We start from the raw sequence: 25,205 nt of genomic DNA on the forward strand, positions 1-25,205 counted from the left end.
GCACTGGCTTAGCATCTTCTTAGTGTGAGATCTTGGAGACCGCTAATTAAAGAGATGTCAGGACACTAAACCCCTGAGCATTCTTAGCTCATAAATCCTCAGGGAATCATTTTAACATTTTAAACTAATCAATTAATTCTTATAAAATTGTCTGATGTGTAAATATACATACCTGTATGTTATCTCCTTCATTCACAGTATATATACTGTACTGTGCACACAGAAGTTCCTATTAAAACTTCATATGAGAAATTCCACCCAGATACTTACCCCACATTATACACGTGCACAGATGTACACACGTGTATTTGTGAGAGGCACTTAAGGGCAGGAAAACAGAATCTTTTAGTGAAAAGTGAAATCTTTTAAATGATAGAACTTAGATTTCCTTGAAATAGTCAGGAGATGATAGAAATTGGATTACTAAAAGTAAATAATTATAAAGCTATATGAATAAAATGTGTGAAATCCTCAAGCACTCCAATGATTTTTCTAGGTGACGATGGAATAAAAGAATTTGACTTAGCACAGCCAGATATGGCTTGGTTTTTATTTATTTTTTTTTCCTTCAAAAGAAGAGAGCCAAAAGAAAGAATAAAATCAGAAAACTGATTAAATTCAAACTGAGGAAACAGTAAAGTTTTTATTCGATAAGCATAAATATCCAGTCAGGGTCTACACTTTCTTCAGAAAAAGTTGGAGATGTCTGTTCTATTAAATAGCACTAAAAGGAAACTAACTGACAAATACTAGGCAAAGAGAGAATCTTGAGTTTGGTCGTAGATATACCATAGATAACCATGTATCTATATAGACCCAGATATATGGTTATACATGTTTGAAGTTTCCTGTCATTAGAAGTTTTACGTTACACACATGTATGGAAAAAGAATGGTGGAAAATATGTTGAATCTGAGGAGCAAACATTCCAAATCTACATGTGTGAGAAGGCCTAATTTAAGTGCCAACTATGACAGTAAATGATCTGTGATCATTGAAACAGATCTGAATGCCAGCACAGTAGGAGGACTGCAATTAATCTTTCTTCTGTTTATGGCATCCAAATCAGAAGCAATGAGAGATTCTTGGTGTAAGAAGATAAAACATTCACCCTTTGGCCATTCTAAATTTGAAAAGAGTATTGCTAAAGTACAACATCATCTGTCTGCCAGAAGCCACAGTGTGTCGACATTTGTTTTTATCAACAGATCTCAAAGAATCAACATGGGCAACTGACACAGATACTGTCGAGCACAGAGAACAGGTCACTGATAGGTGCTCAATGACACCTAACATTACTTTTCCCTCTGACCATGATATGAAACACTGTGCATGGCACTAATTTTTGCCAGACTACAGATGCTCTACAGATTTTAAAAGGTACATGAGAATCAGCATATTACAAACACATTTTGGCCTGGCTCATTTTTCTCTGACTGTGTTGCTGCCCCCAGCAGCCTCGGGGATAGGTCCCTCCCTGGTGGGTGTGTGAGTTTGCAGCAACTTCTTGACAGGTGACCCAGTGATAGGAACTTGTGGCAGCACAGCAGAGTGTTCTCACCATTATATACACACAGAGTTTGCAAGAAAACAGAGAAGAAAGGCACATTTATTCTTACTCAATTTCAATATTAGTAGTTTCAATATTTGATCAATACATATAGAAGCAGTAGAAACTTGAAAATAATTTTGTATATAACTACATAGAGCTAAATTATTTCTTGTCATCTTCCTAATTTCTAGCTCATTACTTTTAATTCTATGTTTTAAAAGAAGAGGATGTTGAAGAGCCTCAATGAAATCATGTGAAGGAATAGTAACATTTTTTGCATTATGTGTTCAGTCATATTTTTTTACTGACTTTGGAACATTCCGCATAGTAATTTCTTTGAAGTAGATGGCACCTATAAAGGGTCTGTCTCATGCCCAGCTAAAAAATTCTAAAAAATTAACTTCTATGTAAGATCTTTATCACACATGATAAATCAGTTTAAACATCAATTATTTATATTGTCATCATATTAATTCAGTGAAATAGAGTGGCATGTCACTCTCTGGAGGGAGAATAAGTGAATACAGGCAACCTGACCAAGTGATACCATTTTCTTTTGGGGCAGGAAGGTTGGGGGTTTACATTTTGTAAACTAACAAATTTAATATAATTTTATTATCATTTTTTTCTATATGCAAGATCACCTAAAATGCTTATCATGCTTCCACAAAATCTCACTCATGCTGATGTGTTTTTACAAAGGATAAACTACAGTATTTTTACCTTGACATAACAAATAAAGAGAATTTTTTAATTAAGTACTACTGTAAGGCGATGCATTTTCTTTGTAATAAAATATTTTAGATGTAGCTGGGCTGTCCCGTAATCATTCTTGTATGATAAAGCAGTTCTTATTGCATTTTCCTTAATTTAGATTCACTCTTAAAATTGCACTCTTGCACTGTCAAATGTGAAATGACATGAAAAGAAATATCATAAACCAATAGAAGTTAGTTTTGAAATGTAATGAATTTTTAAGTTTCTCTGCTGGAATATGATGTTTATTTTCTGTTCTGTCTCCTTTACTATCCTTTTTTTCCACAGTACTGAACATTTTATCTTTATTAAAGCTAATTCACATTTGTATTTAAACTTAATTTAATTTCAGAGACTCTCAAAAGTATGTTTGCTTTGCGATTTTAATACATATGATGTCGTTTGCCTTTGACGTTTGTAGTACCTACAGAAATCAAACTATTTATGGAGTAGTTCTTAGTAGTAGACCATTCCTGAGCCCTTGTGATACATGGAAACTCCTAAGAAGGATAACTGACAGACATGGTTATTTAAATAGATTCAGGCAGCACGTAAATGTCAAAGGTATTTATAAGGTTTCCCAGTTCAGCTCGATGTTTGTATCTGAATGTCTCTGCCCATCCTGGTAGCAGTTAATGTGGTTTATTCAGTTCAGATTTTCTGAAAAAACACAGATCAAACATGCTTATTTCAATTGCATGACTTTTGATGGGGTTAATATCGTGGTCACCATCTGGACATTGAAGAGTCAAGAAATTAATGTTTAGGGTTATTTGGTTTTTTTTTTTCTAAATGGATAGGTTGTGAGAACGGATTCTGTAGGTTTTTTGCAAGAGGTACTCTGTGATGGTAACATAGCCAGGTTTTAATGTTTTGGTGTCACTGACTCGGTATTTTCTGGGAACCCTTATAAACATCCTTAATTTCATGTTTCTTTTACAATAATTCTCTATCCCTTTCCTTACAGAAACAATCTTAAAAACATAAATGCTGGAGATGGTAAGTTAATTGCTTTTTCCATAGAGCTGCAAATGTTTATGTTCTCTTAAAACTAACAATTATTAGCTCTGGGGGATCATGAAATTAATAATCAACAGAGATTATAGACTCTGGGGGAGAGTCTAGTGTAAAGGGGTTAAGCTGGGTTGCCAGATGTGCTGCAGCTTTGACCAAAAGCATGGATTTCTTCATAGCTTGGCATGAATTTTAGTACACAGACTGAGGCAAAAGGCAGGAGCCTTTTAATCTCAGCCATTCTCACACTTACTCCCTGGTGATTTTAGGTTACTTGACAAGTTTTTACTATTGAGAATGTTTATTCAGCACTGCCAAGGAGGGTCTGACTCTCTTCTTCATGTCCTCCTGTCAGTATGAATGTTGTTGAGATCCCCTCAAACCTTTTTTGGGCTGAAGAGTCCCAGCTCTCTCAGCCTCTATTTTTGTCAGATTCTCCTATTGCTTTGTGATCTCTGTGGTTCATTGCTGGACTCACTTCATCATGTCTGTGTCTTCCATCATTTATGATTTAGATGATTTAGATTCTCACCTGGCTGGCCACCCTGTTGGAGAACTTCAGGTCTTTGTTTCAAATTGTTTCCATTTTAGTAATATGCCCAGAAAAAAAAATTCAATTCATAATTGCAACCCTCAAAAAGACTTGCTAAAGAAAATAGAGGTGCCATTTTAGTCTGGTTTTGTTAGTAAATACTGTTTGTAAAGAGTTCAGTGTAAATTTGCTCCCTAAACAAAATGTCGCGTCATTAAATTACAAAAACAGGTAATACACAGGCTGGCATGGAGCAAAGGGCAATCCTTTCTATTCCGTTCTGTCCTTGACCTCTGTACTCAGACTGCCACCAAGAGGAACAGTTGTGATGGCGACAGTGTACACTGTTGTCCCTTACAAAGTACCCGGAGCTCCTTGGCTCAGCTCATGCCATTTGTTGTTGATATGAGTCTGGATTCACAGGACAGTGGCTACACTTGCATCCCCTGCTCTGTGCACACAGTGGTCGTTCATTTGCCTGCAAATCTACCTCTGAGAGTTTAATGGATACCCATGTTTGTGAATGGCATTCTATAAATAAACAATCAAGAGAAGACAGCAAAAAATCTTTCAAACTATGTTAGTCTGGCTAGAAATGGATGATCCATTTCCTACTAGTGGTTTTTGAGTCAACTTTCTCCTAAGAGTTTGACTTAGTCTTGTGAACAAAAATAAAATTTTAGTCATTTTAATATGTAAAGCTTGAAAGTTGCAGTGTTAAAAATGTTTTAAATAGTAATTTGAATAATTTCTTCCTTTTTCTAAAAAATCATAAATAACAATAAAATAATTCCTACAATGAAACTTCTTTTCCAGAAATTTCCTTCCATATTTTTGCCTTGCTATACCTAACAGAGAATATTGCAAAATTTTACATGCTATTAATGTAGAAAAGAATCCAGTGACAGAATCACAGCCAGAAGTTACTCCTTTTCTGTCCTCTTGGCAAAATTCAAAGGTAGAAGACCTTCTTTCCCTTTCATTAAATGTAGTTCAAAAAAATACATTGTGACTTAAAAAAAAAAAAAATCTGTAATATTCATATTATGCTGCCACCCTCAAGTATCAGAAATCATGTATGAAGCTTATCAATATTTAAATCAGTAATCCATATTTTAATAATTCTTTTGAATATAATTGTCTGAGCTTTCCCAGAACCTAGAAATTTTTGGATATCATTGACTTGATCTTGCAGATTCCTCTCAGATTCAATTGAAACACTGGCCCAAGTGCCTTTCCATTTGCATGAGAAGTATAAATCTATGAGGTGAACATCTAGGTCTGGATGAGGATCACTCACTGACATCATTTCTCAAGCAAACCCAAAGCCCAGTCAATCCAAATGGTATTTAACTGAAGCAAAGTTTACACTGTTTATGAGTTTACACAGTTCTGCTGGCACCACTGTATCTCTTAGGACTGAGGAAGAATTCACCCTTGAATTGCCATAGCGATTCTCGACTACCAGAAACCTTCCATTCCTCCCCCAACACACCCTGAGCAGCCTTTTTGCCTAAAAACCTTGTCCCACTGACCAAGGAAATGCTTCATCTGTAGCTCTGAAAGTACTTCATCAATGTAAGCTGTGTCTCTGATAGGCAGTATGGGAGGTATAGCTAAAGCAGAGGAGGCAGAGAGCCCAACTTCTTGTGCGACTTTCATGTCATTCTGACTTGCCCAGCTTCTCTTCTGCACTTGTCAAAATCTGACTGGAAATCCTAGTGTGATTTCACTGTAGCTCCCAAATTCACAAAGATAACACATAAAAAGAGGAGTTTCCTTGGGCATTGTCTAGAGTTTGTAGACATCCCAGACTTGAAGACCTGAATGAGTGGATATTTTAATTACTGAACCTGTCAGGAACCTCCACCAGATATGAGTTGCCAAATATTGCAGAGAGCAGTAGAGGTACACAATTAAAGAAATGCTGTGCCATGGCTTATACAAAATTACACATTTCTGATTAAGATTTATTACATCAGATTAATTTAGGAGACTGTAATAACTCTTGCATGCATTTAGAACTGATTTTATTAAAACTTATTAACATAAGTAAATTTTTGTTTCATTGACACCTGGTTTCATTTCCCATCTGTAAATCTTCTGACAACAGCAGTATGTGTAACAGGAACACCAACCTGGATTTTCAGAGGTGATCAGATCTCAGCAGGTTTTGACTTATGTTGATGAGTGACTGTAGACTCCTCTGAAAACTTCATAGACAATTATGCTATTGAAAAAACTTTATAGGAAAAATTTGATCCTGCAAGAACCTCTCTAGTAATATAAAGCGGTATGCAGATTTTTGAACAGGACAAACAGGAGAAATGATAATACTTTACAAAATGGCAGAGAATAAAGAAATAGTTGTTTTCTTTGGTATTAAATAAAGTAATAGATTCAAAGCTTATGAATTAAGCTATAATCCATCTTATTGTTATCAGTCATGTGAGACATTGAACAAAAATCCTTGTTGATTCAGTTGAAGTCATATGATGAATTCATATATTAAGACCAGTGAGTATTTTGCAAAGGTTTTATAAAAATGTGTATGTATCACTGGTATCACCATTGCCAGACTAAAGCAAGATTCTGAAAGTCACCAGAAGAATAGAGTTTAATTTTTTCTCTCCAGTCTTCGTAGGAATTAGCAAATTTAAAAATCTCAGCTTAAAAATGGAAATGTTGACTTATTGCAAAGCTACCACTGAAAGTTTCAGGACAATTAATATACATATACCCTTCTAGTTCCCTGTGTTAAATATATTCTTTACTATGAATAGAAACTTAATATTAAATGTAGTGGAATTTTTAGTGTCTGATGTTATCCAGGAAATCAAAGGCAGACATGGAACAGCCCCGAGCAATAGATGTTTGAGAAAGTGAACAAAACATACTCACTGTGCAAAAAGCCTCCAACATAAAGCAGAAAAGGAAGATAAAACAATGAGATTGTTTGCATTGTATATAAGAAGAGATTGTAAAGGACAGCAACAGTAACAGTAAGAAGTCTAATATGTTTATGAATGTATGAAAGGAATATTAAGTAAACTTCTGGGAAAGACCATGCTGAATAAATTGGTTAAAGCTGCACATTGGCTACTAATGAGGTATTTTTTTGTACTACATTGGTATCTCCATATTTAAATTATATTTTTACTGGATTTTTAAAGTAATGAATACTGGCCTTTCAAATAACAGGCTTCTGTCTTTATTCTTTAAAAAAAATGGGAGGTGAAAAAAGCAGGTGAAGTAGTTCTCTTGGTAGCAATCATCCTATCCTGCTCTGGTTACATGTCTAGAAAATAATTAACAGATTTTTCTCTAATGCTTCCTAAAGATGTTGAAACTAGAGAACAAATATTTACTGAGAGGCTGCAAAACTTGCCTGGACAGGAGAAAATAATGGTTTATATAACTGAAAACAATTTGCCAAAAACAGAATAAAAATTATGGAATATCTGATTTAAAATTAATCAGATGTCAGAATGGCCTGATGTGGTATGTACATGCACTTGGGTATTTGCAGGCCACAATCAAGTCTTGCTACCACATAAAAGGGCTCTTTCAGCATCCTAAGGATCTGCAGGACCCCCCTTCCTGTTGCTGGGAGCTGTTCGGGAGATGATTTAGCACCCAAGAGAGCCTTTTGGAAGCAAGAAGGAACCAGTCATGAAGGCCTGAAGAGCTTCTGGAATGACCAGGCTTTCAGAAACATGAGCAGAAACTTGCAAGTATTATGTTTTCCACTGTTTATCAGGGTAAAAGAGGAAAGGACTTTGGGGAGGAGGTGGAGGAAACAAGTCTGCACCTTGTAACTGAGTTGAGCATATTGGGTAAGATGGATTTTGGACTGCAGTGTGTAAAATTGCAGAGGAGGTGGAGGCAGTTCACTCTCCCCCATGCAAAGGTGGGATGCCTCTCATTCCATTTGTTCTCCCCAGAGCTGTGAACACCCCTTCCCCCAGGTGTGAGCTCTGCTTTTGGGTTGGGAAAAGCAAAGAGAGGCATTTGTTCCTAGAGCCTGCTTGGCTGCAGATCAGGGTCAAAGACCACCTGAGCCCGTGGGTGTTACGCAAGAAGCTGTTATGAAGGGGCCCCAGCCTGCAGCATCCATCAACCCACCTCCCTGCTGCCTTCTCCAATGCGGGCTCCGTGGCTCAGCAGGTTGCGAAAGCCCCAGGAGTACATAAAGCCGTCCCTGTCTGGGCACTGCCACCACCATCAACATTTGGGCCCTCAAGAAGCTCCAGGAACCAGCACTGTCTGTAAGGGACCCTGCTGTCGTGGGCTGGGGGCAACCAGGTTCCTTGCCTGCACATGCATCAGGGAAAGCTGCATGACACCCTGGCGACTTATAAGAGCAGCCTTCCTCCCATCACTAGTGTGACAGAGCCTGTTTCTGATGCTATTCTCTGTTTGCTGCAGGGACAGGATGGCTCACACAGAGAGAGCTCTGCCCTGGCTGCTGCTGCTGTCGCTGGCATTGCTGGGCAGCAGCACTGCAGAGCGGGACTGCCGAGTAAGCAGCTTCAAAGTCAAGGAGAACTTCGACAAGACCAGGGTAAATCTTCTTTACTCTCCTGGATCTGTGATGTCTTGCATAACTCTTTCCAGGCTACAAAATTTGGCATTCAGTAGCGCCAGTGTGGTCACATTTCAAAGTCACAGACTGTAATACTGAGAAACAGCTAAAGTGTGTGATGTCCACACCTCTACAGATGCTGGATCCTGATGTACCTGATAAAGGAATATTGCAGAAACTGAGTTTTAGCAGAATGGTCTCAAACTGTAGGGTATAAGCAGAAGGAGTGTACTGACTTGGTTGTTTCTATGAAAAATTAATAGTCCGGTGTTCTCAGACACCAGTGCAAGGAAAAAAGATATACATAGATCTGCCAGTTGTTATTCCTTTTTCCACTCAATTTTGTATTCCTTATACTGGACTGCTGCAGATACAAATAAGATTATCAAAAAGAAGTCAGTATTTCCACAAATTATGACTGCACTAGGATGTATTTGAGGGGTTTATGCTGTTGAAACAGCTGGATTTGTTTCCTGGGTACACCTTTGAGGCATGGTGTCAAAGACCTGCATGCTCTTCCCTCTGTCACCTCCCCTATTCTGTACTGTGTGTTTGTAATGCTTCCATTGTTCTGGGTCTAACTGAAGCCTTTCTTATTTCCTTGCAGTACAGTGGCACCTGGTATGCTATGGCAAAAAAAGATCCTGAGGGGCTGTTTCTGCAGGACAATGTGGTAGCTCAGTTCACCGTAGATGAGAATGGACAAATGACTGCCACTGCAAAGGGCAGAGTCAGACTCTTCAAGTAAGTTGTTTGCCGTTCTCCTCTTGTTCCATTTCACTAAGCTACTGCACCAATCCTACCTGCTGTCTCTGTGCTAGTCACACTGAACCTGTGCTCTTAGATTGGAAAGTGATTTTTTTGATTGTCTCTGGCTACAGTAACTGGGATGTCTGTGCTGACATGATCGGCTCTTTCACTGACACAGAGGATCCTGCCAAGTTCAAGATGAAGTACTGGGGTGTCGCCTCTTTTCTTCAGAAAGGAAGTGAGTACTTAATTATAGAAGATACAGAACTTCTTGGAAGACTAGTTATGTTGTATGTCCATGCTGGGGAAGGAAAAAGTACTGTTGAATTTCTTAAACACATTTAAAACATAATAACTATCACACTGCAAGGCTTAATGTGAGCAAGGTAATCACTTCTTTTTATATGGGACAGCTGGTTGGCTTGCTTTAGACAAGTGAAGACCTGGCCTTTGTATATCTTGTATTTCTTTTGTTTGTTACCCAACAATGTAATTGAAGGCCACTGTTTGGAAAGAAATTAAAGGCAGGTGAAGTATTTTAAGACTTGTTTTAGTTCAGAACTCAGTTACCGGATGCTTCTGTTTTCTCTGAAGCCTGATGTCAGAGCTGGCCAAGAGGGAAAGAGGATTTAGAAAATGTTGTTTTGTTTGGTCTTGTGTCTGCAAATGTAGGGATTTATCTGTTTTAAGAGACAAATATAATCATTTGTATATATTGATATATTCATACTTTTATGTCATCTCTCTCACCCTATGCAAAATTAGTTCCTTGAGCCAAGTAGAGATTCGGACACTTTGTAGCTCAAGACATTTCCTTGGATTGTTTCCAAGAGAAGCAGGTAGAATTTGGAACTGATGGGAGCTCCATTCCATCCAAAGATACAGTTACAAAGCATATTTTGGATGTGAATTTGTCTTAAATAGTTCCCAGGTCTCCTCACAATATGCTGCTGCTTCATGGGTTCTTTAGATTGCTGGCTGACCCCAAACTCTACCCTTCTAAAGTGTCTGGTGTCTCCCACAGGAGAGAAGGGGAAGACAACAGCGTGTTGCCTTCAGTGCAGATGTACTGCAAGGGAGAACCTTTTGCTCCAGGAGAGGAAGGTGCAGATATGTCAGGTTTTACTGCAAACACTGAAACAGCCTTGCTTCTTTTAGAGCAGAGTGCCTGTGTGACCAGGTTTTGGTCAGGTTACAAAGCTGAATTCTGTTAAGAATTCAAAGCTGAATTCAAAGTTAAGAATTCTCTGAAGTTGTAACTGTGTTTTAAGACAAGGGTTAATAGCAGGACTTCTAGCAAATACACTTCTAATACACATGCAAACTGCATGATACTCTTTTTCCTTATAAATCCTGTCTAAGTAACATCCCTGGTAGGAAAATATTTATGGGTTTGAGTCATCTTGAGCAGGCCTAGCATGTCTGTCTTTATTTTCTTTTAAAAAATAAACATGGAATTAGATACTGAACGCAGGAATAAATGAAAAGCTAATCTGTTATAATTTGTACCAGTCTTCATCTTAGTATTTTTTTTACAGAGTTATGGCAGCAACACTTTCTGATTTACTAGATTTCACTGGTATCTCTAACACTTTTCCTTCTTTGTTATGGTTTCTTCCAGATGATGATCACTGGGTAGTGGACACAGATTATGATACATATGCTCTTCACTACTCCTGCCGCCAACTAAATGCAGATGGCACTTGTGCTGACAGCTACTCCTTTGTGTTCTCCCGGGACCCCAAGGGATTGCCTCCAGATGCACTGAAAATTGTCAGGCAAAGGCAGATAGACCTCTGTTTGGACAGAAAATACAGAGTTATCGCTCACAATGGTGAGAAACTTTTTTTCTGAAGAATTTTATTTCAGGGTTTTAGTGACTAAAGCACTGAGATTCTCTTGCTCACTACATATCAAATGCATAAAGTCTTTTACTTAGTGGCTGTAACATTGTCTTTTGAAAACTGGAGCTTGTTTTAAGTTATTTCCAACTTTTACTTTCCTTATCTGAAGGAGAGTTGAGATGCATAGATTTTCATGCAGCATATCAGATCAGCTGAAACAGTAATTAGAGGAAGTTGTAAAACAATTAAATCAGTGTAGAGTGAGTAAACATGGGGAGGATAAACTTCATAGCTGCAGTAAAAAGTAATTGGGTAGCTTTCATCAGATGTCTTTGCCTTTGTTCAAATACTTTTTTGAGAAATTCCTCAGAAAGGCTTTTAAGGAAAAGAGAAGTCTTGGAAAGGATACCTTTTAGAAGACCCTTTCTCACAAGTCCTCATGCCAGCTGTTTCATAACGAGCTGTGGAAGAGGGACGTAACCCTCATATTGGAAGCATGACACTATCTTGAGTCACATAGTCAGGCTGAGCTTACAACACAGGGAATTAGCTCCCTTATGCTCAGGTATATTACGAAAGGCCAAATGGTAATAATCTAGACGAAACCATAATGTACTTACTGATAAGAATTACACCCAAAGTGAGGAATTGTAAAGAGTGAATGAGAAAAATCAAAATATTTAGAACAAATAAAATAGTAGTACCTCTCCCTACTCCCTACCCACCCCTCACATCCTGGAAGACATGTTATCCATGAAAGACTTGGCTGTTGAATCAGCTGAATGGGAACTCCCAATGTGATGATGTGAGCAAAAGAGTTAATATGATTTTTGGATGCATAAACCAAGATCAAACAATGAGATTGTTTTGCTTGGCATAGGCCTAATTGCTATGTCACATTTGGTGACAAGCATAACTGGAAAAAGTACTGAGGATAAATTAGAAGTTTCAAAGAAGAGCAGAGAAAATGATTGAAAATTTGTAAAATGTGTCCTCTAGTGAGTGCTTCAAAGATCTTAATCTTTCTCATTAGAAAGAGGTTAAGGAGTGACCTGAGCAATGTCTGTGCTTGTCCACACAAGCAGTAGGAATTGGATAGAAAAAGACTTGCAAACACAGAAATAATAAATTTAAAGGGATGGAACTTTAAACTGGACACATTCAGAGCAGAAGTAAACAGCCATTTGTTTAACTCCAAAGGTCATTAACCTTTGGAACAGTTTACCAAGAGCTGTTGTATGTTCTTCATCACTGAAATCTGTAAATCAAGATTAAAGGCTTTTCTCAATGACATGATAGAACAAACGGGGATTGACTGAAGGAACTTTTGTGTCATATAAAGAAAGACATAACAGATGAGCAAAGTCAGCTGCCATGTCTCTATTATCTGTTCATCTGAGCCACAAACACAGAGTAATATATTGCTGTGTTGTAAAGTAGTATGCTGATAACAGGGTGCCTTGAAGAACAGGGTGCCACCTACTCTGCTAAAGTAGGTGGTGTTTACAGTAATGATCAGTGACCCAGGAAAAGTTCCTGACAGCAGTGAAAAAAAAAAAAATTTGTCTTGAATGAGAATTTGGAGACAACGTAAGTCAGTTGAGACTTAGAAGAGTCAAGAATAAGAGACGTCATAAACGCAAATTGAATCAACTTCTGTGAATGATTTGTATGACTGCATAAATGTTAGGATAGAAAAGAAACAATGTCATTATATAAATTGATTCTACTTTTCTGTTTTAAATCCTGCATTCCCTGCTTTTCAAGTCCAGCAAGAATAAAAATTTCTGAAAATGAGAAAGCCAAATAATCAGATGTTAAGGGATAGTCTATTAAATCTAAGATAATTTAAAAGTTGATCATGCTTCCTATAGTTTGTTATAGATATCAAATATCTAATCCACCAAGTCACACTGTTCTTTGTTTGCTATCCTAATTTATACTCAGGTGTTAGGTGTTGAGTGCAGGGTCTGATATGACTGTGTGAGTTCTGTGGTTTGCAGATGAAAAATAGGAGCCTGGGTACGTTTTTATTAAGGATTATGCCAGAGTTTATAAGCCCAGCACCAAAGCTTAAAGCCAGCAATTTGCATTTTCCCCTTTATTGATCAGGACCCTATTATTAGTTGATTCTGAATTCTCCAGTATCATTAAGCTAAAATTCCTGCAAAACAAGCACATTTGGGACTGAGGGAATGATTGTGAGCCAAACTGAAAAAAAAAAAAAATTCTTGGAAGCTTCATATCATAAACTCTTACAAAATTTGCTTAATTTCTTATGTGTGGGTTGGAAGCCCTACTACTTTAGTTTTAAGTCTGCTATTAAGAGCTACAGAATTACTACCAAAACAAACCAACTTCAATTGTCTGCACTGATCTGCATCCCATTGTTACTGTGATAAAATTCTGACTCAAATTAGTAAATGCTGCAAGAATAGGCTGGTATCTGTTGCTAACTGTGCACACTCTGCCTATGTCTTGAAGTTAATTAAGAGAGTGTGTGTGTGCGTGCACATATGTCTGTGCTCCCTCAACTAATAAATGTACAAAACTTACCTTGATTTTAAAAAAATTAAAATATCTGTACTGGCTGTTCAAGGCAAAAGAGAAGCCTAGGAAATTAAAGTTTTTTGTTCTAACTTGTGCTACATGATTGTAGTTGCTTCTCAAATATAGCTCAAGCTATTTTTAATTTATTATAAATATATATAAAAATGTATTTATATTTATATTTTTATATTTATATTTATTTTTATTTATATTTTAAATATTAAAATAATATTTATTTTAAATAATCATTTATATATAATATAGAAATATGTATAATAGGTATATAAATATGCATGTATGTATATATTTATATATATATGCATATATATACACACATTTACTCTCTCAGAGTAATAGCTCAAGTAACTTTAAGCTGTGTAATGTCAGTGTCAATATTAAGTCAGAGTACTTGTAAATAGTGTCATGTCAGTAGAATTGAAAGCTGCATCTGCTGTTTTTGGTAGAAGGAAAAATTGTAAAATAAAGAGTGGTATATTCCTTCTGCTAACTTACTATTGCCATTAGAAGTTTTGGGAGTCAGACGATTCTTACGTTAAGAAAGACATTCTTAAATTGATTCTTTTTAAGCAAATAACTAGAAGTTTGTTAAAGTATAGACTCTTATCACTGCAATATACTCTTTTATCCCTGATCTGCCCAGTACCTTGTCTGCAAAAGTATTAAAATGCTCAGGAGAGGGGTGACAGATTGGATGAATTCCTGTTTTGTTCTGAGTTAAAAATTCCTTGGAATTATAATCTGCAGAAAAAGGTAATGGCATTATTATTACAAGTAACAGACTACTAGACTCAAGAGCATTTTAAAGAAATTAGATATGTATGCATTTTAAATTCCGTGAAAGTTCATGTAATTAAATTTTGTCTAGATTGACAAACACAACTGTGATTTTTGTGTGTTTCAGGATTTTGCTCTTAAGGAGATCCAACCCTGTGGCAAGAAACCACGTAACAGCACCACGGATGTAAAGTTAACACATTGATCATGTGTTCTCTGGAAAATGCTTTAAATGGCTTCATTTAGATTTTCAATATATTTATCTGAGCTGTGTAGCTCTCCTTGTTAATAAACCAATGAAACATTTTAATAAACTTGGATTACAGAGGGTGCAAATTGTATGTACATCTGTATGTAGGTAGACACTACCTAGTGGTTTCATTAGTAGCCTGTTATCTTAGTGCACTGTTTTGAGCTGGTGACACATGGTGATAATCAAGAATTTAATCTTGCTTTTTTTAGTGGTTTCAATTTCTGACTAAAAGAGTATTTATCATGAACTTCCAAGCATATGTATTTTCTTTCCAAATAGAACACTATATTTTCTCTATAAAATACTGGAAATCATTTAGAAAAGTTCATTAGTAATTTCAGTGACCCTATATATCACTAATGAACTTTATTATATGACTAGTGAACATTAAAAATTTGCATATTTTAAAAAGAACTATTTTACACATGACAACCATTTGTTTATTTATTCTTTACTTGTAAATTCACATGTATTAAGTCCTTATTTTTAATTTGAGATGGAACCAAACTGGTCATTTACTTGGTGATAACATGTTGATTACCTTGTTTCAGTTAGTTTCCTCAAACGTGTTCAGACAGTCAACTATTGAAGTGTTTAATCAAGTTCCCTCTAAAAACTGGATTAAAAAAAAAAAGCAGATACCTTCTGAGGATGAACATTTTCACTAGAAAATTAAAAGTACTTAATTAAACTATTTTACATTCACCAAGTTCACTGCCATATTTCTGTTTATTTCAGCATAAGATGAGAATCCAATCCATTGGATTAAATTGTCCAAACCTTACTACAGAAAAGCAAATGAAGTCAAGAGAATTTTACTTGCAGGAATTAAAAATATGCATTTAGCTTTTTTTCCTCCTCTGCTGGCATGTAATACTATAACATAATGACCTATGTGACCTGGGATAGCACAGACAAAATCCAAAGTGTGGCGCAGCTCAGACTTTAAATAATTATCTGGTAATGAAAGACAAATGTGGCTGTTCACGGTTACTTCTTCTTGCAGTGGTTTCTGTACCTGCTCCGTGCCTTTCAGGGTTCCTTGTACAACAGAGAAGAATTTCCTGACATTTACGTCTGAAATGGGAAACGTTATACAGAATTGGATTGACAGCAGAGTTGGCAAAAGTGAATAATGCTATCCAGAAGAAAACTGATGGCAAAATATTTAAATCCTTTTTGAAGTTCTGAACTAAAATTAAAAAAATAATTACAATTATTGGGCTCCACATAATGAAAAAAGAGATCATCAACAGAAAAAGGGCTCGGAATAGTTTGTAGTCTTGCCGGGAAACACGAATCTGATGATGTTCTGAGTAGGCTAAACCAGCATTTAAACTTCTTCTTGATGCTTTTGTAATCTGCAGCAAAAGAGAAGAAAGTAACTTTCACTGAAACACATTTCTACAAGTGAAAAAATAAATCTTGGCACATGATATTTTCTTTTGAAAAGCGACTACAAAAAAATGCATTGCAGAATTTATTTGTACTTTTTGTCAGTGGTTCCATTTCAAATGTTTTCAGTTCACTAGCAATTCTTTTTCCTCTCAGCTGTGAACTCATCTCAAGATTAGGCAAAGCGTTGTTCTTTCCATGGCTCTCTACCAGTCACAAATACTTTTCAGCATAAAACAGTCTTAATTACTCATGAAATCCCATTAAATTCAAATTATGACCTCATTTGTTCTATCTAAAGAAACCCATTGATTTTCTTCACAAATGCAAACTGGAACATAGTTAACAAACCCGTTGATGCTCAAAGAAGGAGTGTGATCCAATTCTCTTACAGCCATGGTGATATTATAAGGTAGGTATTAGAAGGAGCATGAATTTATTACAATAAATAATTTTAAATGTGAATGAGACTGCTTTGTTTTGTGACACATTTAGCTTTTTAGATGGTAATCACAATTGCTTTCTATGAACGAACATGAACTCTTACAGATCCTTACAGTCACTACAAAATAAAAGTAAAAGTACTGTCTGATGTAATAAAATAGACTATGGGTAGCTTGGAAACCTAGTATTCATGGATGTGCCTCATCTGTCATTAGGCAGAATATTGAACCCAATCGCTTGCAGAAAACTAAATCCCCTGCTCTATATCCCTGTCTTCCCTGAAGTTGGCATGGTACAATAAAGTTTGTTACATTCATAAATCTGATGCAAATAAAATAAAATTTAAATATATAGCAAAGAAAGATTTGTGCTAAATAATTGAGATGCCACTTTATCCCCTGCATGCATAAAGAAGGGATGTTTTCAAACATTTTCAAAAGCCCTGATCAATTAGACATAGGAAAGTCAAAATGTAAGACTTCTGCTGCTGCTTTTCCCTTTAGCAGAAACTACAGGAAGGATAACTCCAGTACTAGCAACACCTTTTAACTTCCTGGTACAGATAAGGATAAAACGTTTAGATAGAGAAACAGTAATTTGTCATTCTGTTTGCAGTTTTCTGAATTTATCAGAGATAAATACCCAGTTAGAATCTAGACGTCTTCTAAATATTTCAGTAGAATGTTGGTGTACAGATCAAAACCTGTAAATCAAAAATGGGTTTCTTAGCAGCATCTGAGACTGAGAAGGGGACAGTATCTCTGCTTCCCTGATTTAAAAGGACCAGAGAATCCTGATGTCCTGAGCATATAAAACTATTCCAGCTTGATGATCTTCTGCTGTACCATCTGGAATCCAGAAACTGGGTTAACTCCTCCAAACAGTCCAAACAGAGCTGTTCTCAGAGACACTCTAACCTATCTTAGTAAGAATGAAGGTTTCACAAAATGCAAAGCACTAATACCCACTTTTAACATAAAAGTAGGAAAACTGGGTTGTGTGCACTTTTCAAACCTGCTACAGAATGTCCTCATCAGATAATTTTTTATCTGTCCCATTAAGGTATTTAACCTTCTGTCTTTCCTGCAGGAGCTGCACAGCCTAGAACTAAGAATCACCAGGACTGTGGTAAATTAGAGACAACTGCATCTTAAGAAAGTGTTCAAGAGAAATGGGGTGGCAGTGGTATGTTGTAGATCCCTTTTTGGTCTGCCCAGTATAGATACCTATCCTGAGCATCTGGACCACACTTAGACAAACAGGAACTTGGAAGTTATATATATGAGCATGTCACTTTCAGAACACAGAGATCTTCCCTAGCTATAACCTCTGATAAAGTCTTGCCTGAGAGACAGAACAATTGAAAACTAAATAAATTACAGATCATTGTAATCTATAATTTTTGCCAGGGTTCTGGGAAGTGTTATGTAAAAATAATACTCAGTTTCAGACTAAATTGTGAAGTACATTTGTAGTAGTGTATATTGTTAAAAAATTTCAGGTCTTGTATCTGTAGTCAGTCATCATCATCCTCATCATCATCAATGTTTACAATATTTGAAGTTGTGGAGGATTAACTATAATTTAATGAGATCTGTGTACTAAAGACACGTGCAGAAAGCCAATAGATCAAAAAGTATATTTTTATTTTTTTTCCTAATCCTGCCTTTTTTTGCTTTCTTACAAATCCCTTATGACTAGAGTTTAGGTTCAAGAAAAGCAAAACCTAGTTTTAGTTATTTCAAATGCTTGACTCTTTCAGCATTTAGGAGATTGACAGTCTTTAAATATGAACAGTACATAAATGAAGAATTTAATGTATTTAATACTATCTATAAGAAGACAAACCATGTGTTGAGTCTGTGGTAATGTGCTGTTGAAGCATGTTCTTAATTGAAATGTATAGGCTGTTATGTGCAGATTGAAATGTTTCATTTTATATCACATATTATATTGAACAAGTGATGTTTGTTCCCTTTACATGTATTTGTATTCAGTGACAATATGCTGATGACTAGTGAGTTTACTGTTTACTTCCCTTTGTTTTACAACAAAATTTAAAGGAAAAACATACCTGTAAGATTTTTGAGTAACTGATGACAATGATGAATCCTGGTATCAGAAAGAAAACAATGGCAAAGGTCATATCCCAGACTGTTTCTCCTGCAGTGCTGGGCCAATCCAGGGTGCAAATTTGAATGTCCTATTTGCAAAAAATGAAGAAGAAAATAATATTGTACCATTATTTTCAGTACAGCATTGTCCTTATCTCCCTCTATGCTTATGGAAAAAAAATGGCTAAACCAAGACTGTGAAAACTTCCTACTTAGCCAAAGCAGTCCAGTAATATATTACTTGATGGTTTTAATAGCCCATACAATTACAGATAGATATGTCCACAACTGGAATACTCCCATTAATTTCATATCAAATGGTAATGGCAACTTTAAAACTGAAACTTACAGACCCCAAATTTAGTAATTTATTCACGTGTCACGTCGGGTGCGCTTTTGAACGCATTTCAAAATACTGGGCAGAAAAATCTGCGCACGGTCACAGAGGGGGCTGCGGGTGCAGGGCAGCTCTCCCAGGATGCTGATCCCTCGGTAAGGGGAAGTGAGCTGAAAAGGGGATCTCTGAGCCGCACTGAGGAACGCAAGGAGAATGCCATGGGTGCGCGTTTCCCATCTGACGGGACCGTGTGCCGGGAGAGCGGGCCGGGGGCTCCTGCGGGCACAGCCTCCACCTGCCCGGCACACAGAGCGCTGCCCGCCCTGCCAGCGATCTCCTCTCTGCCTGCCCTGCCAGCGATCTCCTCTCTGCCTGCCCTGCCAGCGATCTCCTCTCTGCCTGCCCTGCCAGCGATCTCCTCTCTGCCTGCCCTGCCAGCGATCTCCTCTCTGCCTGCCCTGCCAGCGGTCTGCTCTCCTCTCTGCCCGCCCTGCCAGCGATCTCCTCTCTGCCTGCCCTGCCAGCGATCTCCTCTCTGCCCGCCCTGCCAGCGATCTCCTCTCTGCCCGCCCTGCCAGCGATCTCCTCTCTGCCCGCTGTCCCCGGCCGCGGCAGAGCCGGACGAGCCTTACCTGGCCGGCGGGGGCGGGCAGCCGCACCACGGTGAAGAAGCAGCAGAGCGGGAGGGTGGCGAGGGCGGCGAAGCCCCAGATGAGGAGCAAGGCGGCGGCCAGCACCTTGCGGCGGCGGAGGGCGGCGTGGCGCAGCCGGGCGATGCTGACGACGCGCTCCAGGCTGACGGCCGTCAGGGAGAGGATGATGACGGTGCCGCTCAGGCTCACCACATAGAAGAGCAGGTGGCAGACGACGTTGCCCAGCAGCCAGGACTCGGTCCAGCGCACGACGGCGATGATGGGCATGGCGGTGATGAAGAGCAGGTCGGCGCAGAAGAGGTTGAGGACGAGGCAGTTGGCTGCACAGAGCCGGCGGTGCCGCCTCACCAGCAGGCAGATGCCCCAGATGTTCCCCGCCAACGACAGCAGGAAGATGAAGGCCAGGGCAGATGACTCGCCGATTCGCAGGGCCGTCACATTGTGGCCCCTGAAGTCCGAGAAGAAGGGGAAATAGGTCCTGTTCTCTCCTGGTGTGCCCCTGGACACCGGCATGAGGGTGGCCAGTGGGCATGAGAGACCCACCGTGGATGGTGGCACCAGCCCTAGAGGAAGGGCTGCGCTCCCAACCACCACGGCGGCACCTGGGGTACCCTCCCAGCACAGAGCCAGGGGATGACCGCCATCCCCCTCCCTCCTCTTCCTCCTGCCCCTGCTACCGAGGGCTCAGCCGTGCCAGCCGGGCGGTTTATGGCCCTCACACTGGACTGGAACAAGGAAGTGGGAGAGTAAACACGGTGGAGCTCACACAAAGGCAAGGCCGCAGTGCGTGGGGTGGCAGTGAGGGGCTGCCCGACACCTCCCTGGGCAGGGTGTGGGTCAGCACGCTGGCATCTCCATGCCCAGGCCCAGCCACCTCATCGAGTGCCAGCCCTGGTCTGCTTGGCTCTCCAGGCAGGCCCCTGGGGTGCCAGTGGCCCTGGGAGGCACCAAGTCTGCTCCATTCAATGGGGAGTGCATGGCTTAGAAACACGGGTGGCTGCCACACTACTCTGAGAGCTCTCATCAGGAGCCTGGGACGACCAGACTAATCTAGGGGAAAAAAAAAAATAATAAAGAGGAATTTACCTATCCTGTACTGACAGTGGCACTTGGAAACAGCAGACCTGTGCATTGCTTGTCTTAACGGTAGAAAAGTGTCACAACATAATTTTGGGGGTCTGTTTACAAAATTGATCTAGAATCTTGCCTATATTATGAGTGCTTGCTGAGAAGCCTGTTAAAGTAAGACAAACCTAGAAAATGCCTTATTTTCTCTGAACTTCAATTACTAGAAGCAGTTGCTCAGATTGTAAATGAAAGTAGGACTTTCCACTTAGGCTCTTCACTCCAGATGATTTAGAAATGGGCTGGAAGTGAAGCACATAAATTGCCACAGACAGGCAGATAATGTCTCATAAAAGAAGATAAAATGTTTTCATAAAATATGTAAACAGTTGTATAACTTTAGACAGCTCTGGGTGAATTCGTTTGGCTGAGCGCCAGTGCAGGTGCTCAAGGGTGCACTTACAGGCTCAGCGTGTGGACCTACACCTTTTGATTAGGTGAGAGTTATTCCAAACTGATGTGCCACAGGGAGCAGGTGACAGGCAGTGATTCTGCAGTACCCTGGGTGTGACCCTGCCACCAACCATTTACGCAACAGCATTAGCGGGGATTCCAGATTAGCGGGGATTCCAGAAACTCGGTCCTTTGAAGGGGCAATCACCTAATGAGAGATGACAAGAGTGACATCTTTCCTGGGCTGCTTCCCACATCTTTGCCTGTGCAAAATTTGCATGTTTTCTCCTGAACTATAAGTGATTCTAACTATTTATGCAGTCTCATCAAACAAGGAGTTTGCAGGGCAGCCTAAACAGGTGGATGAAATGCTCCGGCTCACTCCTGCTGACTGATGACTGTATGAAATGTGGGTACAATTGCTGTTTAGTGGGATGAGCTATGAACTCAAGTGAAGACAATAAGAAAACTTGAAAGACTGGGGCTTTTTTCAGCAAGCAACACCAGTGACTGGCAAGTGCCTTGATATAGATACTTCATTCTACATCATTTGAAATCTGCATCTGTATTACAAAAGTTTCAGTAAATTTAATAACCTACTGATTTTTACTAGCATTTATGATCAATGTTTGGCACATCTAGCCACAGTTTATGTTGGCTGTGCTATGAACTGATTCTTTAAAATGATTAGGGTATCTTGAAACATAGCAACATTTTCCTGTTGCCACAACCTCACCAGTCTGGGACTTTTTACAAGCTGAAAGACTAGCCCCAAAGTTCTGGGCAGCTGGCAGTAGCAGTGGTGTGGTCAGCTCTAAATAATGGCAGGGATTTGGGAAAGAGCTATTGTTAATAGTCTGTTTGTACCTGTGTGAAAACATGTGGAAGGCATTAAGAGGACAGGGGGAGTGGAGGTGGGACAGCTGGAAATGGTAGAACAGATAAATGCAAATTTCGTAATGAATAAAATCTTTACCCCTTTCACATTAGTGGAAAGTTAAATTAGAAACTGGCCCTGTCAATTAAAGGTAAAAGTAAACATATTTGAAACAGAATAGGGGAAAGGAAACGGAGTAAAACATCCAAAGCTGTATTATTGAAGAAATTAACTTACTTTTAGTCAGGGAGGAAAGGAATGCTAGAGGAGAAGAAGGTTTGAAAATGAGATGATGTGTGGAAGTGTCTGGGTAGATCTTTGATCTTATTTAGAAAGGATCACCTTTAGCTTTGGTCATTAGGTGTGAGTGAGAACCTTACATGGCATAAGCCTGTTGTTTGCTCAGGAGAACCGAAGTAAAATGCTGTTAATGAGTGAACTTCACACGGACCAGTGTACAAAATCTTGTGCCTGGGGACAGCAGAGGTGTGAAGAAACACACTCTTTTCCATCAGGTTTGATCAAACAAGTGGGGGTTTCTTGCAGTAGCAAAAATAGTTTGATTACTCATGGGCCGAATGGATCCATTTTCTAAAAGACTAACTTTCTTTTCCCTCCCATGAAGTACAAAAGTTGTATTTGCTATTGGGTACATTTAAGCATAGCAACCATTATAACATGAAACCTGAGGAAAAGCAGAGTTGTAACCTCCACAGAGCTACTCTGGCTTTACTGTAATAGGTGGATGCTGTGTGTGGTATGTGTACCACATGCTTGTGACAAGGAAGTGATTAACAGAATGCCTGGAAACCTGTTGTGATTGCTTAACCTATATAATTTTTTAAACCTATGTTTGCGTTTGTGCTCAAACATAGAGACAGCTAAGATTTCATTGCTCTAAGTTAAATGAAAGCTGCAGAGACCTCTGTGGAGCTGGTTTGCCTAACCTAGCAGGAAAAAATCTTGCTTCTTTTTTCATGGGTGTTTCCTTCATCCCTAATGAAAGCCCAAGGTTTGGCCTTCTCTGTTTCAGGTAAGGGCTGTGTTACCTGATACCATTAGTCAAGCTCTGCTTTTCAGATTGTTCCCCTGGCAACCATGAACTGTCGTGACAGATGGGGATCGATCAGCTTATTTATATCCTGAGCATTAAGAAATATTCCCAGAGAGAGGGACCACTTGGGTAGGTGACTCTGGGAGATGGGAGTTCTTGTTCCATTTGGACATGATCTAGTAAAAGTTTTTGCCTTATTTATGCATCTTCTTGCAAGTAGATTGGTGGTTTAAGTCTTTGGGTGTATTTTTGTGCACCTGTATCACACTGGGTAAATAGCACTGACTTTTGTAACAGATGTATTGCACATTTAATGTTTGCTAAGTGATGTAAGTTCATTTCATTAGAAATGTTGTCTCTTTGTCTTCACAAGAGATTGCAAGCTTGTAGATGATTCACGTGTCCGCACAATAAGATGTTTATCATAAGTTTCAACCAAGGTTAGCTTTCTATTTTCATTTTTGCTCTTACATATCACACTGCAGCTGTTCTGCTTCTAGATACTTTGAATCCTCTTTAGCAGATGTTATACCATTGTAAGGTATGTTTCAAATACAAATCTGTTTGGATTCATTTTGTTTTTTAGGAAGTTTTCTGACTGCTCACCCATTTTATACTTTCATATCAATGATCCAAAGCCCTTACACCAATGTGTGAGGGACAGTTTTAAACATTTAGTGAAAATACAAATGCATCTGTTTGTTTACATATCACACACGTTCCCGTGTCTACTGAAAATAGTTAGATGCTTCACTTACGTCATCATGCCAAAAAATAATCCCCGTTTCTTCTGGGACATGAGCAAGTCACTGTTTCTTCTGGGAAGTCCCATTTTGCTGCGGTCAGTACCCATCAGAAGCTGGCATGCTTCCTGGGATAAGTGCCAGTGGTGCTGTAGTTTGAAGCTGAAGCAGCAGCATTACTGACCAAGGCCTCAGCCAAAAGCAGAGCTGCCAATAATACTGTCAGATGTGCTTTCTAGTAAAAGCTGGGTCAGCTTTTAGTCATCAAGACCACCAGAAGTTTTGCCAACATCAGCATTGTGGCTTGCAGCAAGGAAGGATTTCTCTCTGAACCAAGTGCAAATTAAGAACATAATCCATGTTACACAGACTTTCTGTGGATGATCACATTTTCTGTTTTGCTGCATGTTAACCAAGCTTCACCAGAGTAACTCAGCTCCAGCTAAACTCTTACAACTAAATTAGGTTGTTTCTTAACAGTTTTAGAAACTGTATTACGCTTAGACACCTAGCCCATGGATTTAGGGAGTTTGTCAGTGAATACAGAGTATCAGAGTGGTTTGTTTGGACATTGCAGGATCTGATAGAACACTTACCAACTTAATGAACTTAAATTACTATTTTGGAGAGTCGGATGTGAAAGTGCCACAGGACCTTTGCTTAACTTTCAGGTGTGCATAAAGTTACATTCCTTCTAATGAGCTTTGATGCAGGGACATCAAAACAAAAGCTGTGGTGAATGTCTGAAGGATTTACAAACTAAACTTTCCACCAGCCTTTCATGCTCAGGAGATGCACTCAGACATTCCCTTAACACATTGGTCTGCTGGGTTGTACACTATGCAGAGATCACAGGTGCCATTGTTCCCTCTCATAGTTGAGAACCCAGTGATTAGAGAATGCTCTTATTCATGAAGTTTAAGGAGAATCGGTCCTTTTCTTTCCCTGATGTCTCATCTTAGAAGAGTAACTTGAGAGCAAAAGGGGTTCTTCAGCTCCAAACTGGGACAGCAGCTTTACTTTTAAAAGCCACGTATTTCTGAAGAAAGGTCTACAGTGCCTGTCTGCTGCAAAGAACATCTGTCTATATTGTCAGGCTTCTCCTTAGCTAGCATTAAGCTAGGGCTGGGGAAACAGAAAAATCAATTTTGCAAAAGCAATGGAAGTTCAAATAACACTTTAAATTCTGCTGTAAACCCTTCTGGCTTCCCTAGTTAATACTAATCATGTTATTTCCCACACTATTTAAGGTTTTCATTATCAGTGGCCATTTGAGATGACTGATGTGACTTTGAGCTTCCCATAAACGGAGTCTGGCATGCATGTATGCCTTAATCAGGCTGTAGTTTTCTGTCTAGTTGCATGAGATAATACCATCCCTATCAAGCTTGTTATATGGATAAAACTATCACTTTCACTGGCACAGTGTACATATTCAG

At 38.9% G+C, this 25,205-nt stretch overlaps 2 protein-coding genes across 3 annotated transcripts; one reads left to right on the forward strand and one right to left on the reverse strand.

Moving 5' to 3' along the window:
• The first annotated feature begins 7,965 nt into the window (after window positions 1-7,965).
• Window positions 7,966-14,714, forward strand: RBP4 (retinol binding protein 4). Of its 2 annotated transcripts, none has more exons than XM_058841440.1 (6): window positions 7,966-8,122; window positions 8,283-8,418; window positions 9,047-9,183; window positions 9,321-9,427; window positions 10,811-11,023; window positions 14,506-14,714. In XM_058841440.1, the coding sequence occupies exons 2-6, from the start codon at window positions 8,290-8,292 to the stop codon at window positions 14,517-14,519; spliced, it is 600 nt and encodes a 199-aa protein (XP_058697423.1). In that variant the 5' UTR covers window positions 7,966-8,122; window positions 8,283-8,289; the 3' UTR covers window positions 14,520-14,714. The 2 variants fall into 2 exon arrangements, with proteins under 2 accessions (XP_058697423.1, XP_058697424.1); XM_058841441.1 differs by having other exon boundaries at window positions 7,984-8,159.
• Window positions 14,715-18,956: 4,242 nt separating this feature from the next.
• Window positions 18,957-20,087, reverse strand: FFAR4 (free fatty acid receptor 4). The gene is made up of 2 exons (XM_058841408.1): window positions 19,384-20,087; window positions 18,957-19,116 (listed from the first exon to the last, which is right to left on the reverse strand). Exons 1-2 carry the CDS (start codon window positions 20,085-20,087, stop codon window positions 18,957-18,959), a joined length of 864 nt encoding a protein of 287 aa, XP_058697391.1.
• Window positions 20,088-25,205: the final 5,118 nt, after the last annotated feature.

The sequence above is a fragment of the Poecile atricapillus genome, chromosome 6 (genome assembly GCF_030490865.1).
Source record: "Poecile atricapillus isolate bPoeAtr1 chromosome 6, bPoeAtr1.hap1, whole genome shotgun sequence".
Classification (NCBI taxonomy): Eukaryota; Metazoa; Chordata; class Aves; order Passeriformes; family Paridae; genus Poecile; species Poecile atricapillus.